We start from the raw sequence: 13,553 nt of genomic DNA, 5'->3' as shown, positions 1-13,553 counted from the left end.
GGCTGGAATGCTGATTGCAAGGTCATCAACAGATGCAGCAGGATGGTAATCTTTCACATACCATGCAGTTTGTTTGCTGTTGGTCATCTGGGTCTGGTTAAGAGGGCCAAGAACCGATTGATAGCATGTGCCCCATCCAGCGGGTGCTTGGAAGAGATGCTTTGTATGCGATGTGTGGCAGGCTGCAGAAAAGCTTAAGAATCATTTGACTGCTTTAGAGCAGCAATATGATCCTCTCATGTGTGCTTGCAAACAAAAGTAAAGGTTTCTTCCACCACATTGGAAACAAGTTTTGAACTGAACTTCCCTTTTTCAGTTGGAGCCGACATCAAAATTGTCTTCATGCAATTCTCTCGGAAATTAATCATTTGTGCTGTGTACAATGTTTGCACATCATCATCATCATCACAGAGTGATTTGGAACATCAGAAAGCTGTAGCCCTAGTCTTTTAAATATGTTGAGGAGGGAAGGTTCAGTCTGCATCCAAAACAACAGAACTTGTAGTCGACAACATTGCGTCGATAGTGATGAGTGATAAGTGAAAGCTGGAATAGGACAGTAAGTTAAAAATCTTCACTTGGCATTCTTTGCTGAGGTCTACTACCTGGTCTGTGTCTTCTATAAGGAGGAAACCTTTGCGAAGGGAAGGTGCACGATTAAGAGACGCCAAACAAAACAGATTTAATACTACCACAAGACAGCTACTCTATAATTGCAAAGCATTGACGGCTAAAGAGGCAGTAATTGAACATGGAGATGACCGATCTCTCACCTAGATAGATAATAACTTGGGCTAGAATTTGGTAAAGAATAAATGCTTAATGTGTTTGTATGTGGGCAATGACGTCAAGAGTTGGAGTTCCAGGTCATGACATACTTCTCATAATATTGAAAGATGTATTGCTACCTGATTGACTCTTACAACAAGAACCTTCCACTGTGTTGCTATCTTCACCGACATCACAGCAAGACGGCTTCAATACCTGAGGAGCTTCGATAATCCATCAGCCTCAAATCCGTAGCCTATCCAGACATGACTCGAAAACTAGCTATGCTTAAATGCCCCTTTACGATGCTGTCATGTTTCAATCAATCGAACATAGTCCGCTTCATTGGCACCAATCAACAAGCCCAATCTCCTTCGCAAGACAAAGAAACAATTAGACACATACCGAATTTGCATGTGACACTTTGCAGGCAGTTGTTCTTGCGTCTACGTAAATGCAATATTCCCATTAGTTTATCCACATTGACAAATCTGTAGTGATGTGAGAGGAAAAGGGAGTAATGCAAAAGCCTGTCAGTACCAGTACCTGGAGTGAGGCATTTCTACAGATGCACTTGCAGCATGAGACGCTGGCCAACAGCACCTCTCCCTCAATCAACATGCCTCTCATTGTGGGTGTTGGAACCAGCCCATCTACAAACCAATCCTAAATGTTGCCAATCTTGTAAACTGCAAGTGTATCAAGCAGTTGCTCCAGTAGAATCTAGCGATAGATGAAAGGCAGGTTGGCAATCCTGTGATCGCAATTGCAATAAAAAGCACTTCAGTAAACCCAATATGCAGATGAGTCCAATGAATGAAACAAAACAGTAAAAGTGTCTCGGCTTTCGAGACAGTCCATCAACATACCTAAGGAAAAGTCATCACCCTTGAACTCATAAATATGACACAGCTTCTGATGAACCTAGCCACAGCGGTGCTAGCTCCTGCTACTGACTTCATCTTTTACGGTTGCCCAGGATTGCAAACCGTGTTGTTTCTTGACCTCTAAGTTGCTCGTGATCACACATCTATGTGATTGACCCATGTGTGAGCAAATGTATGCACATGTCAAACTGCATAGGTGCATCAATGTGTGTGTGTGTGTGTGTGTGTGTGTGTGTCTATGGGTACTTGTCTGTGTGTGTATGTAGGCGTACAAGTGTGCAAATTCACACACAACACACACACACACACACCACACACACACACACAACACACAGAGCCTAGCCACAGCGGTGAGGCCACGGGCTACACGAAGGCCAGACAGGTAGGTAGGGTATTGTTGACTCCCATAGCTCTACTATTTATTCACCCCAGCAGGCAAGCAAAAGAGCAAACCTCCTTTGATCATCATGAGGGTTGCCCCCGCGCTGATCCTTCTCCTCATCTTCTTTTTGTTGTGCAAGACTTCGCAATCAACGCATCGCTGTACTGCTTCCGACGTTCTGCAAGCTCTCTCTCTCTCTCTCTCTCTCTCTCTCTCTCTCTCTCTCTCTCTCTCTCCCATTAGTACAGGATGGAGCTAGATAGCTTGATGCATTCTCATGATTGTACTACCTTGAGCATATAGACATGCATATACCCCTATAGATAGAGCTCCATCCCTCCTCAGATACCCCACTACCTACATTCAGTTCAGTTTTGTATCAGTTTTGTTTCATTTGTCTTTCCGATAGATGGATGACATACACACCATGTACATTTGATTTGTCTCATAGGCCGATTTCGGCCTGACATAGACGTTAAAAATCTTTCTTTCTTTCTTTCTTTCTTTCTCTCTCTCTCGTCTTCCCTCCCGAAACAACTTCTGTTCAAGACTCGGATAGCTCTTTACTTGGTGAGCCAAAGGTCCTTTTTGGACTCTTTGAACCCACAACTGACCACGTGGCCCATCCACAATATAGGAAGCAGTTAATAAAAGCATGTTATCGAAACTTGGTCAAAGAAAAAAGAAGAAATCGGCCCCAACACAGCCGCGGGCCTGGCAAAAGCTTGTGAGCGCAGAACCTTGGTCGTCTGATTGGTTGACAGACCGGAGATGCCAGACATGCCATCGGATGCAATCTTTGTGAATGCGGTGGAGGCTATTGCAGAGCAAAAGCCAGTAAATGTGGTTGGTTCGGTGTGTGTCTGCAAGAATGTGGCCATGCTTGGGTAGGAGATGTGCAGCACAGCATACCAGATAAAGAAGGAAGAAATGCTAGAAGAGATTTCAAAAAAGCAAGCAAACAGGTTGGAGGGAATAACACCTGCAGACTTATGAAGCAAGAAACGTTTGCCGAATGCCTGAAGAGTTGTGTTAGTCAGGGACTGAAGAAACATTATGCTTGGCACTGCCTTGGTCGACATGTATGCCAAATGTGTTTGGCCAGGAAACCCTGGGCTGTTTTCAGCAGATGCGAAGCAAGGATATCACTCCAGATGCAATCACCTATGCTTTCAACTTTAAGGCATGGTGCACTGGGCAAGAATCTGATATGAGCAACAAGTTCATGAGGATATTGTTAGTCAAGGGGGCTGTTAGCGAAAGGAGTTGTTCTTGGCATTACCTTGGTCAACATCTTATAGACGAAGCTGTGGATTGTTTTAAGCTGACGTGAAGCGAGTGCCTCCCTCCAGATGCAATCATCTATACTTGCATCTTGAAGGCATGTGGCAATTTCAAAGACGTTGAGATGGGCAATAGAACTCTCGATAATAGTGTTAGTCAGGGGCTGTCGACAAAAAGCTATGCTTGGCACTCCCTTGGCCAACATGTATGTCAAACGTGGCAGGTCCAGGAAGCTTGGGGTGTTTTCAACAGATGTGAAGCGAGGGCATCTCTCCAGATGCAATCATCTACGCTTTCCTCTTAATTGCATGTGCCTCTGCCTTGGTTGATATGTATGTCCGGAATGTCTTCTCTTGAAATGCATTAATTGCGGGATATAGGAGCTCTGGTTGGCTGCTTTTGGGATGCGAAGCCAGGGCACTTCTCTTAATGTAATCACCTCTGTTTGCATCTTGAAAGCATGTGGCACTACGTAGGACTCCGATATGAGCAATAATGGTATTGTTAGACAGGAGCTTCGTGCTTGGCACTGCATTCATGGACATGTATGCCAGATGTGACGTGCTTGAGAAAACACAAAAAGTGCTTCTATCAAGAATGTCATTTCTTGGAACATGCTGATTGAGGGATATGCTCAACAGCGGCAGGGCCAGGAAGCTCTGGGCCGTCAAAAAAAACTGTTATGCTTGGCACTGCCTTGATCGATATGTATACAAAATGTTGCACGGCCAACAAGCCCTAGGACTTTACATTTCAGATCAGCAGCTCCTCCGTTGTTCAGGCTGCAGCCTCATTCACTCGGCATGCACCCGCAATCCCTTTAAACCCCCTTCAAATTTAAAACCAGGATCGCTTTTCCTGCATACACTTTATAAGCTTCTTCATTGTTCAGCGCTGCAGTCTCACACGCTCGGCATGCACCTGCAAGCCCTTTGAGCCCCCTTTAAAATTAAAACCAGGATCACGACCTTCCACGGTGGAGCTACCCTCTCAATGTCAGGAAACTTTGCCCATCAAAAACTAGTCCACTTCAGTTGATTATGAGGATATTATACCTGCATTCCTCGAGCGCAAAAATAGTGACGTCTACATGGTCTCAGATCTTGATGGCAGAGCACTCCGCACATGCAGCATTGGGTCAGTTTGAGCATAGAGCTCGAAGCCAACATTGCCTGTTTTGATAAAGTGTTAATAGCGTTCATCTCATTGCCCTCGCTCATAAGAGTTAGAAGCAGGTAATGTTTGTTGACATCCTTGAAGAGAATGGCATTGAACTTCGTGAATACTTTGTCATACTACACGACAAATAGAAAATTAACATATTCATTGAGCGTGATTTGCAGAGTAGTTTTGACACATATGCATCTATCATCTTGACTAACAAGCTTGTGCCTCTTGTCAGCACGAGAAGAATTCTTCAAGTGGCATTCAGTTACAAAAGGCCTGCACTTGTCGACAAGTCTTAAGAATTCTTTGAGAGAGCTCCAAGTAGAGGGCTGCGTGGTTGATGTGGCATGGCCTTGACCCCTCAATTCCTATAAATGTTTGTTGCCTCTCTTTTGCTTGTCCAAGAACAAAGCATCGACATCCAAATTCTATCTAATCAGGCCTTCAAGGAAAAAGCAGAGCACTAGACAAAAGTAGAGTGTTGAACATAGCATAGCGCTAATTTATTTATGTACTTGGTGAGCCAAACGTCCTATTTCGAGTCTTTGAGCTCGCAAGCGACCACGTGGCACAATTTCTTCTATTGGAGGAGGTTCTGCAAGGTGAGGCATCTTGCAAGGTAGGCCCGTTTGGACACGGTTCGTTGGACAGGGTTCGGCAGCACAATAGAGGGTGCACTAGAGCAATAGCAGATTGGGCGTCATCAGCATGATAGCTAGCCACCAGAGGGATGAAATTAGGTCAACATTGGGCATCAAATGGCAAAAGGAGATCATGCCCAAGAGGTGAGCAACTTTGAAGGGCCTCAAGCATGGCTGCAAGGAGGGACGGCGTTGCTGAAGCATGGCTTGCTTGATTGGACGTACAAGAGGGACCTGACTGGAGGAAACAAGGGCATCATCATCATCATCAAGCAGCATCGAGGGCTGGAGCAAGCATGCCGCTTGACACAATCCAGGCCATTTGCTTTTCACTGGAATCAGATGATCTAGTTTTATAGTGCTGGATGCTTTTTTTGTTTTATTGCTTATTGCTTATCGCTTGGTGAGCCTTGATCCTTGTTGCACGCCTTTCTATACCTCGGCTTCCACCAAGGCGACAACAAGCACTGTGAAAAGAGCATCCAATGCTGTGAAAAAGTATCCAGCACTCTGAAAAAGCACCGGCTGCACCTTGCTTCACCTTCTCAATCAACAAGCACCGTATGACCTCTCTCTCTCTCTCTCTCTCTCTCTCTCTCTCTCTCTGGATATGGAAAAAGGAGTTTTCTGTTTATAGCATTTTTAACAAACAGAGATGGTGGATAACACCTGCATGCAAGGGAGACTGAAAAAGGATATCATGGCTATGAGGGATACTAGGGTACACACAGAGCTGCGTGAGCAGTGTGCTTAGAGAGATGGAGTTGAGCCTCAACATCTACTTGCACACGGATAGACGTAGATCCATGGATCAACAGACGACATCCCCCATTCCCCTACCGTCTTCTTTAATGTAATTAAAGTGCACTGTTGGCAGCATTATGTGTTCTTTTCCATTAATATCTTTTGTTGGCAACAGTTCGGACATATATTCACAAAAATCGACGTTTCAATTGCACAACCCTGACTCCAGCTTGACATAACTACAAGGTTCGTTATCTATATCCAGCACCCCATGACTATGCGTTTGCTTGGCGCAACACATAAACGCTACGGGGCAGGGCACGGCTTCCGTTTCATATAATTTTTGGAGAGACCACAGTGCCAGCTCTCCACCATACTTTTGTATGGCACCTCTGCATGACGTGCACTGTATACTTTTGAGTTTTAGTCTGTGATGTTTCATTGCAAGACGATATGTTTAACTATTCGCATTGCTTTTTTGTAGCTTGATTTAGACATGGTCCTCCAACTTGCACAATTGGATGACATTCGTATATGTTTATGAGGTCGGTAGTGTAGTTTATCAAAGTAGTTTAGCCATATATTTTCCTCACTAGTACATGCTCAATTTCAATCATCGTATCTATATATCAAATAGGCATGCCTTTCTTTTCTCACGGTTTGGAAATTCAACGAAATATAGGAAAATTAACTACGCTTGATTGAGAATAAGATGGGTGTCTCAAAGATGGTTCCACGGTTTAGAGACTAAATGAGCGATATTACTATGTTGAATGGTGCAATCTACAAACAACTACCAACGTAGATTAAGTTGTAACCCTTTTACTCCATTCAATTACCCTCTTTAGTAGCCCTTTGTTGTATATGGAGCACTATGAGACACAACTTGCTTCTTCCCAATACTCATCAAGTCCCAAGCTAAGCTATTATTGGTGCCTATCAATTGGTTCTACTCATTTTCTCGTTTCCCCACAATAAACCCAAGGCGATAGCAATCACAACCAACTAACTAAGTAACGAGATGCGCTCCAGAGTCTATCAGATTATGTACGAGAAAGGCTCACCAAGCAAGACTAGTTGAGAAGTAGAGGAGACGACTAGTTGAGAAGTAGAGGTCTCCTGGGAAGGCGTTTAAACTTTAAAACTCTCTCTCTCTCTCTCTCTCTCTCTCTCTCTCTCTCATCTCTGGTCACTAAGGGTACTATATACCTTCACAACATCTCTATACATATACACACACAAAAGAACTCACTCACTAAAGCTCCTCTTTAGAGAGGATTTGGTGGCCTCAAAGCACATAAACAGTCGAAGATTGTTGCAATCCCCACAAGCATGTCCATGGGATTGGAAGGATGCCATGATAGAGGCCCTAAAGGAAAACAATTTTCTAGGCAACATTATGATCAAGCGATAGATGAAAGGCAGGTTGGCAATCCTGTGATCACAATTGCAATAAAAAGCACTTGAGTAAACCCAATATGCAGATGAGTCCAATGAATGAAACAAAACCAGTAAAAGTGTCTCGGCTTTCGAGACAGTCCATCAACATACCTAAGGAAAAGTCGTCACCCTTGAACTCATAAATATGACACAGCTTCTGATGAACCTAGCCACAGCGGTGCATTTTGAGGAGGGACCAGTGCTAGCTCCTGCTACTGACTTCATCTTTTACGGTTGCCCAGGATTGCAAACCGTGTTGTTTCTTGACCTCTAAGTTGCTCGTGATCACACATCTATGTGATTGACCCATGTGTGAGCAAATGTATGCACATGTCAAACTGCATAGGTGCATCAATGTGTGTGTGTGTGTGTGTCTATGGGTACTTGTCTGTGTGTGTATGTAGGCGTACAAGTGTGCAAATTCACACACACACACACACACACACACACTCACACACACACACACACACACACACACAGAGAGAGAGAGAGAGAGAGAGAGAGAGAGAGAGAGAGAGAGAGAGAGAGAGAGAGGAATTTTGCTTCCGGCAGCAGCATGTGAGGCCACGGGCTACACGAAGGCCAGACAGGTAGGTAGGGTATTGTTGACTCCCATAGCTCTACTATTTATTCACTCCAGCAGGCAAGCAAAAGAGCAAACCTCCTTTGATCATCATGAGGGTTGCCCCGGCGCTGATCCTCCTCCTCATCTTCTTTTTGTTGTGCAAGACTTCGCAATCAACGCATCGCTCTACTGCTTCCGACGTTCTGCAAGCTCTCTCTCTCTCTCTCTCTCTCTCTCCCGAAACAACTTCTGTTCAAGGCTCGGATAGCTCTTTGAGAAGTAGAGGTCTCCTGGTTAAACTTTAAAACTCTCTCTCTCTCTCTCTCTCTCTCTCACACACACATCTCTGGTCACTAAGGGGTACTATATACCTTCACAACATCTCTTTACATATACACACAGAAAAGAACTCACTCACTAAAGCTCCTCTTTAGAGAGGATTTGGTGGCCTCAAAGCACATGAACAGTCGAAGATTGTTGCAATCCCCACAAGCAGGTCCATGGGATTGGAAGGATGCCATGATAGAGGCTCTAAAGGAAAAAAAAAATTTCTGTTGTTCAATGATAGAGGCCCTAAAGGAAGATTGGAAGGATGCCATGATAGAGGCCCTAAAGGAAAACAATTTTCTAGGCAACATTATGATCAATCGAGTTGGTCAGGTGTGGTGTCATCAAGGAATACGACATTCACATTGATGGTGTTGCCTTTCATGTTTGCACATTCAAGGGACCTGCATTCTTTCAAACAATGGGATGGTATGGCTGGGAGAATTGGGCTTTTCAAGGACAATACAAACGAGTGGACACATTCAGTCACCTTTCATTGATACTTTGTACAACCTTGAAGATAATGAATGTGCTTTCTCTTATTTCATGCACTTTGTACAACCTTGAAGATAATGAATGTGCTTTCTCTTATTTCATGCATCTCTTCACATTTCTTTTCCATTGAATAAATCTCGAAATAAGGTTTGCTAAACACTATAAAAGCAAAGCAAATCGAAAAGTGAAGAATCCCTTTTAAATCAATCGAGATTTCATGCTCGGATTATTGAACGGTTGTTAGAGGTAGCAAAACATATATTATCGAATGATATAGAAGAAAACTAAAATTATGGCCTATACCATTATTTATAATCATATGGCCAAATGTCCTCTGCAACATTTGCAATAGTAGACCTTTGTCCAAGGAAAATACATTTATGCATAGGTAGAGTTCTTTCATCTCTGAATTAGTCTAGATTAGCATGCTCTCAAAAGTTTTCTTTTCTTTATGCCGACAATTAGAGTCTATTAATAACAACCTGAAGGTGTGTTTTAGTACCTTTGGAATGCTCGCATTGTGACTCAAGATGTTGGAAACCAGTAGGATAATCAAAATTGATAGCTACTCAAAGTGGAAGCAGCCGAACAAAAATTTCAGCGGTTGTATCCGAGGGACGAGTTTGAAGAATTTTATGATTCCAAATGATCGAACATGATGGTCTTGTCGATGCAAGATACTCTTGGTGGAGCAACTATTCTTGTTGTACATGAGGCTAGAGAGGACAAGGAAGAGGAGCTTGGTTCGTGCTAATTATGGGGGAGTGTAGTTGAGATGTACTATACAATAGCACATCTTTGTCTAAGAAGATGCCATTTATGCATATGTGGAGTTCTTACATCCTTGAATTACCCTATGTTAGCATGCCAATGAGCAACATGTCATTAGCACAAAGCACAATGATCAGAAAAACATCAACCACAGGCTTGGCATGCAAAGTGCTCTCATGGATCATGCTTCAAACCATACAAAGCCTTATTAAGCGTCCACACTTTGTTTTCCTACCTTTTTGAAAAAAACAATGAGGCTGCATTACAAACACTTCCTCATGCATATCCTCATTCAAATAATTTATGTTTGATTCATGTACATTTGGATTATGAGTTGCCAATGAAAAAATGCTACAAATTGTAGTCATACAACAAGTGAAAGCCAGAGTCCCATCAAAATCAATGCTCTTCTCTTAAGCATACCCTTTTACCACAAGTCTACCGTTATAGACATCAACACTACCCATCAATTTTATGCTTTAAATCGAAACAACACTAAGTATCAATGACCGATTTGTAAGGAGGCCTCATGCATTGATTGCATTATATGTGAAGCGCACTATTACTCATCACATTTGCTAAGCAAAACAAGATTGGGATACTCTAGATGGTCGTTACGCAAGTCGCAATGAGGCTAAAATTGCAATGCTAGCGTAAAGAGCTGGACTCAAAGACTATGCAAGAGGAAGATGGCATGGAAACTTTTCTTACTGGTATTAAGGATATCAATGATTGACTCATTTCTAGGGGTGAAGTTATTTCTGGCAATTCACTTGTGCAGACTATTCTCGATGTGTTGTTAGACTCTTACTAGACTCTTACTAGTACTTGGAGACTTATGACCCAAGGAAACCCTCAAGCTATCAAGTTTGATGCATTATGCACGTTGCTATTACAAGAGTCACTTTCAACAAAGAACAGGGCTAAACAATGTGTAGTTGAATATGATTTTGTTGTTGCTCAAAGAGGAGGTGGTAATAGCAATTTAGCCACTTCTCATGGTTCTTCTATGACCTGTGTCTAGTGCTTCTACTGGTAGCGACTCCTCTAGGAAAGGCAAGAAGAAGATGCATTGCCATTATTGCAAGGCTAATGAGAAGTTGATAAAGCAATGTCCTAAGTTGAAGGCAAAAGAAGCCAAGAAAAAAGATGCTAGATCTACTACCAATATAGCTATTGTACAATCTTTTATAAATGGATATTATGATGTTGATGTAGATGCATTTAGTGCAAAGAACCTTCTGTCCATGATGCATGTATGTCAGTTGTTGTAGAGTTACATGTTTGGTACTTTGATAGTGGTGCTACAAAGCACATTACTTTGTAGCGTGATTTGTTTGCCTCTCTCCAGGTTGTCCCTCATGGGAATATGATCACTTGTGCCAACAATGCCTCTTATGTCGTCAAGGGAGTTGGGAAAGATTGTTCTTATTGCTGTGAATAGCAGTTCTCTTACACTTCTTGATGCAATTTATATACAGAGAAAAAAAAAAAACCTTTTGTCTATATTTGCACTTGCAAGACTTGGTCTTGTTGTCAAATTTGTGGATGACAGATATACACTTCATGATCTCAATTTTTGCGATTAAATTTTTGCATATGGTATTTTGTGTTGTGGGTTGTATAAGATCACTTTGTATGCCAAGTGTGGGTAGAAGTTTGCAAATGCATTTGTGGATTCAAAGTGTTTCAAATGCGGCCAAACTTTGGCATGCATGTTTTGGGCGTTTGAATTTTTCCGGTTTGCTCACTTCTTTGCTACCTCTTGAAGCACCTTCTAAGAATGTTTGTGAAGAATGTATTTTGGGTAATATGTAGTGTTCAAAGTTTCCAAAGGATGGTTTAGTCAGGGTTACGTGCAGTTTGCAAGTTATGTATAGTGATGTTTGTGGACCTATGCAAATTCCATCCTTGGGTAATCACTTGCACTTTGTGACTTTCATTGATGATTAATCCAAGCATACATGGGTGTATCTTCTTAAACCTATCAAATGCATTTTTGTTGCTTACAATTCTAACAGCAAAGGTTACTGGTGATAGATGTGTTAACCCTTTGTTGTTAATTTTCCTAGCTATTTTTATCCAAAAGTAACTTATTGTAACGCCTATGATCTTAGAGAGACAAGGGGACCAGTAGGTGATGGAGCTCTTGAGATATTTGGTTGCCTCTCCTCATTTGAGTTCTTATGCTACTTTGGCACATTTACGCAAGCAACTCACATGTGTTGCTGCCTATCTTTATGTGAGCCTAGGGTGGTGCCAATACATTTTTCATGAGCCCCTATCTCTTTCCATGGGCCACCTTGGGAGAGGAGTTTTACCTTGTCTAACGTATCATATGTCATAAATGGCGCATGCTTGGTCCTAATTTGCAATTAACACTACAAACTTGGCACATAGCGCCTCTATATGGATCGCCCGATCAAGGATGCCAAATTTTCTATTCTAAGCAAAACTACCTTTTCATTTTAACACTAGGTTGGTAACCTAACAGGACATAAAAGTGTCCTTTCAGGGTTTTGAAAAAAACCTCCAAAACCACAGTAGATCCACTCATTTTGTAAAATCCTTTCATGAGGTTATAGTTCAAGGCCTACTATACATGGAAAAAATAAGAAACTTGTAAAATTTCTCATCTTTTGGTCACACCAAGCCTCCAAAGTTGATGGACCAGTGCATTTTCATCAAAACAGTCATTTCTTATGTTTTGTTGCATAAAAATAAGATTAGGGATTTTTGTAGGACTTGAGATAAATTCTCTAGTTAACTTCAATGGGTTGGTGATCAGAACATATGATTGCTTCTCACTCACTATTTTTTGTTTTGCCAAAATAAATAGGTACAAAAAAGTTGAATTTTTACCATTCTGCAAACATATCAGCAAAGTTTCTATAGCCACTCTCAATAAAAATAATATATGCATGTTTTCTTAGTTCCCTATTGTCCTTTATGTTCATAAGGAGCCATGGAGCATGTCAAAACAATAATACATCTCTTACCAAGGGGAATCTTGGGGACAAAGATGAAGTGTTAAATATAGCAAACATGAAAAAAGTGGGTTCAACATTATGAGTTGTAGAATCCCATAGAAAGTATTCAATATCTATCCAAATTTGATCCTTCTGACTAGATATGGTTACTACCTACAAAATGCATGTAGTTGTCACAAGAAACTAACAATATTGAAAAAGCTATACTTGATATACTATAATGTTTCGTTTTCTTCTATAATTGAAAAAAATCAACCATCGTTGTGTACTATGCAAAATAGGGTATTAGGTGCCCCAAAACTCAAGGAATGTTAGATTTATGTTACAATATGCGACATAGAAAATAAAAAATGCATTTGGATATCATGAAATCCACCAAAAAAATCATAGAAGAGCTAAAATTGGCTAAAAAAAAAGGATTTGACAATTTTTGTAATCTGGTCATAACTTACAACTTTAATATTTATTTCTCCCTAGAAGCATCAGGACATGTTGAGGACTACTAAAGATAGTTCTCTAGCATTATAGACCTCAAAAAAATGAATTCTAGAGTGGTATAGTTGCAAAAAGTTGAAAAACGCCAAAAATAGGACCCGTTTTTTCACACAGTTTAGGTTGTGAAATGTTGTGCAAGGACAATGTTAAAGATGGAATTGATATTCCAAAAAAATGTCAAGTTTTTTTCAGCTCATGAGACAACTTTCTAGATAGATAGCACCTCAAAATCCATTTTGAAACTCTTGACATAATTCAAGGGAAATGGTCACTTAACAGGACATAAAAGTGTCCCATTACCAACCTAGTGTTAAGGCCCATTTCATGGACTTATATAACTTGGCCTAATTTTCATTTTATCATTTTTAATTCATTATTTGTTTTAAAAAGAAAGACTTAGTAAAGATTTTCTTCAATATTTTAGTTTGTTAAAAGTACCTTCATTTAAGTGTCTCATATGGGGTCCATCTCACTAAATTGTTTGAGAATGCCAACGTGACCTTCCACCTTGTTTTAGAATGCTAGCATGTGTAGTGTTAAGGAGGGTAGATTAGTGTGCCATTCATGGCAATGGTATGCTTGAGTAAGATAGTGTAG

General features: G+C 41.2%; 1 protein-coding gene across 6 annotated transcripts; it reads right to left on the bottom strand.

The window, feature by feature from the left end:
- Positions 1–16: 16 nt before the first annotated feature.
- LOC147417251 (uncharacterized) lies at positions 17–8,577 on the bottom strand. Of its 6 annotated transcripts, none has more exons than XR_015187408.1 (5): positions 7,126–8,577; positions 2,109–2,215; positions 1,638–1,798; positions 909–1,522; positions 17–478 (listed from the first exon to the last, which is right to left on the bottom strand). XR_015187408.1 is itself a non-coding variant. In XM_086507766.1 (3 exons), exons 1-3 carry the CDS (start codon positions 3,117–3,119, stop codon positions 1,422–1,424), a joined length of 498 nt encoding a protein of 165 aa, XP_086363892.1. In that variant the 5' UTR covers positions 3,120–8,502; the 3' UTR covers positions 724–1,421. The 6 variants fall into 6 exon arrangements, 1 of the variants encoding a protein (XP_086363892.1); XR_015187409.1 differs by lacking the exon at positions 17–478 and having other exon boundaries at positions 724–1,522; positions 7,126–7,308; positions 7,425–8,556; XR_015187407.1 differs by lacking the exon at positions 17–478 and having other exon boundaries at positions 724–1,522; positions 7,126–7,606; positions 7,975–8,534.
- Between the last annotated feature and the right edge of the window lie 4,976 nt (positions 8,578–13,553).

The sequence above is a fragment of the Adiantum capillus-veneris genome, unplaced genomic scaffold, assembly GCF_014529385.1.
Source record: "Adiantum capillus-veneris isolate H3 unplaced genomic scaffold, ASM1452938v2 Hic_scaffold_303, whole genome shotgun sequence".
Taxonomy (NCBI): Eukaryota; Viridiplantae; Streptophyta; class Polypodiopsida; order Polypodiales; family Pteridaceae; genus Adiantum; species Adiantum capillus-veneris.
The sequence above is the reverse complement of the archived record's forward strand: the minus strand, read 5'-3'. Positions and strand labels throughout refer to the sequence as shown.

Excerpts from the sequence above, each read along its gene's own strand:
- LOC147417251 (XM_086507766.1), bottom strand. The coding sequence starts at position 3,119 with ATGTCGACCAAGGCAGTGCCAAGCATAATGTTTCTTCAGTCCCTGACT. Across the intron at positions 1,693-2,777 it reads CAACCAATCAGACGACCAAG|GTTCATCAGAAGCTGTGTCA; the intron begins GTTCTGCGCTCA and ends CGCTGTGGCTAG. Across the intron at positions 1,523-1,637 it reads GGGTGATGACTTTTCCTTAG|GATTGCCAACCTGCCTTTCA; the intron begins GTATGTTGATGG and ends TTGCGATCACAG.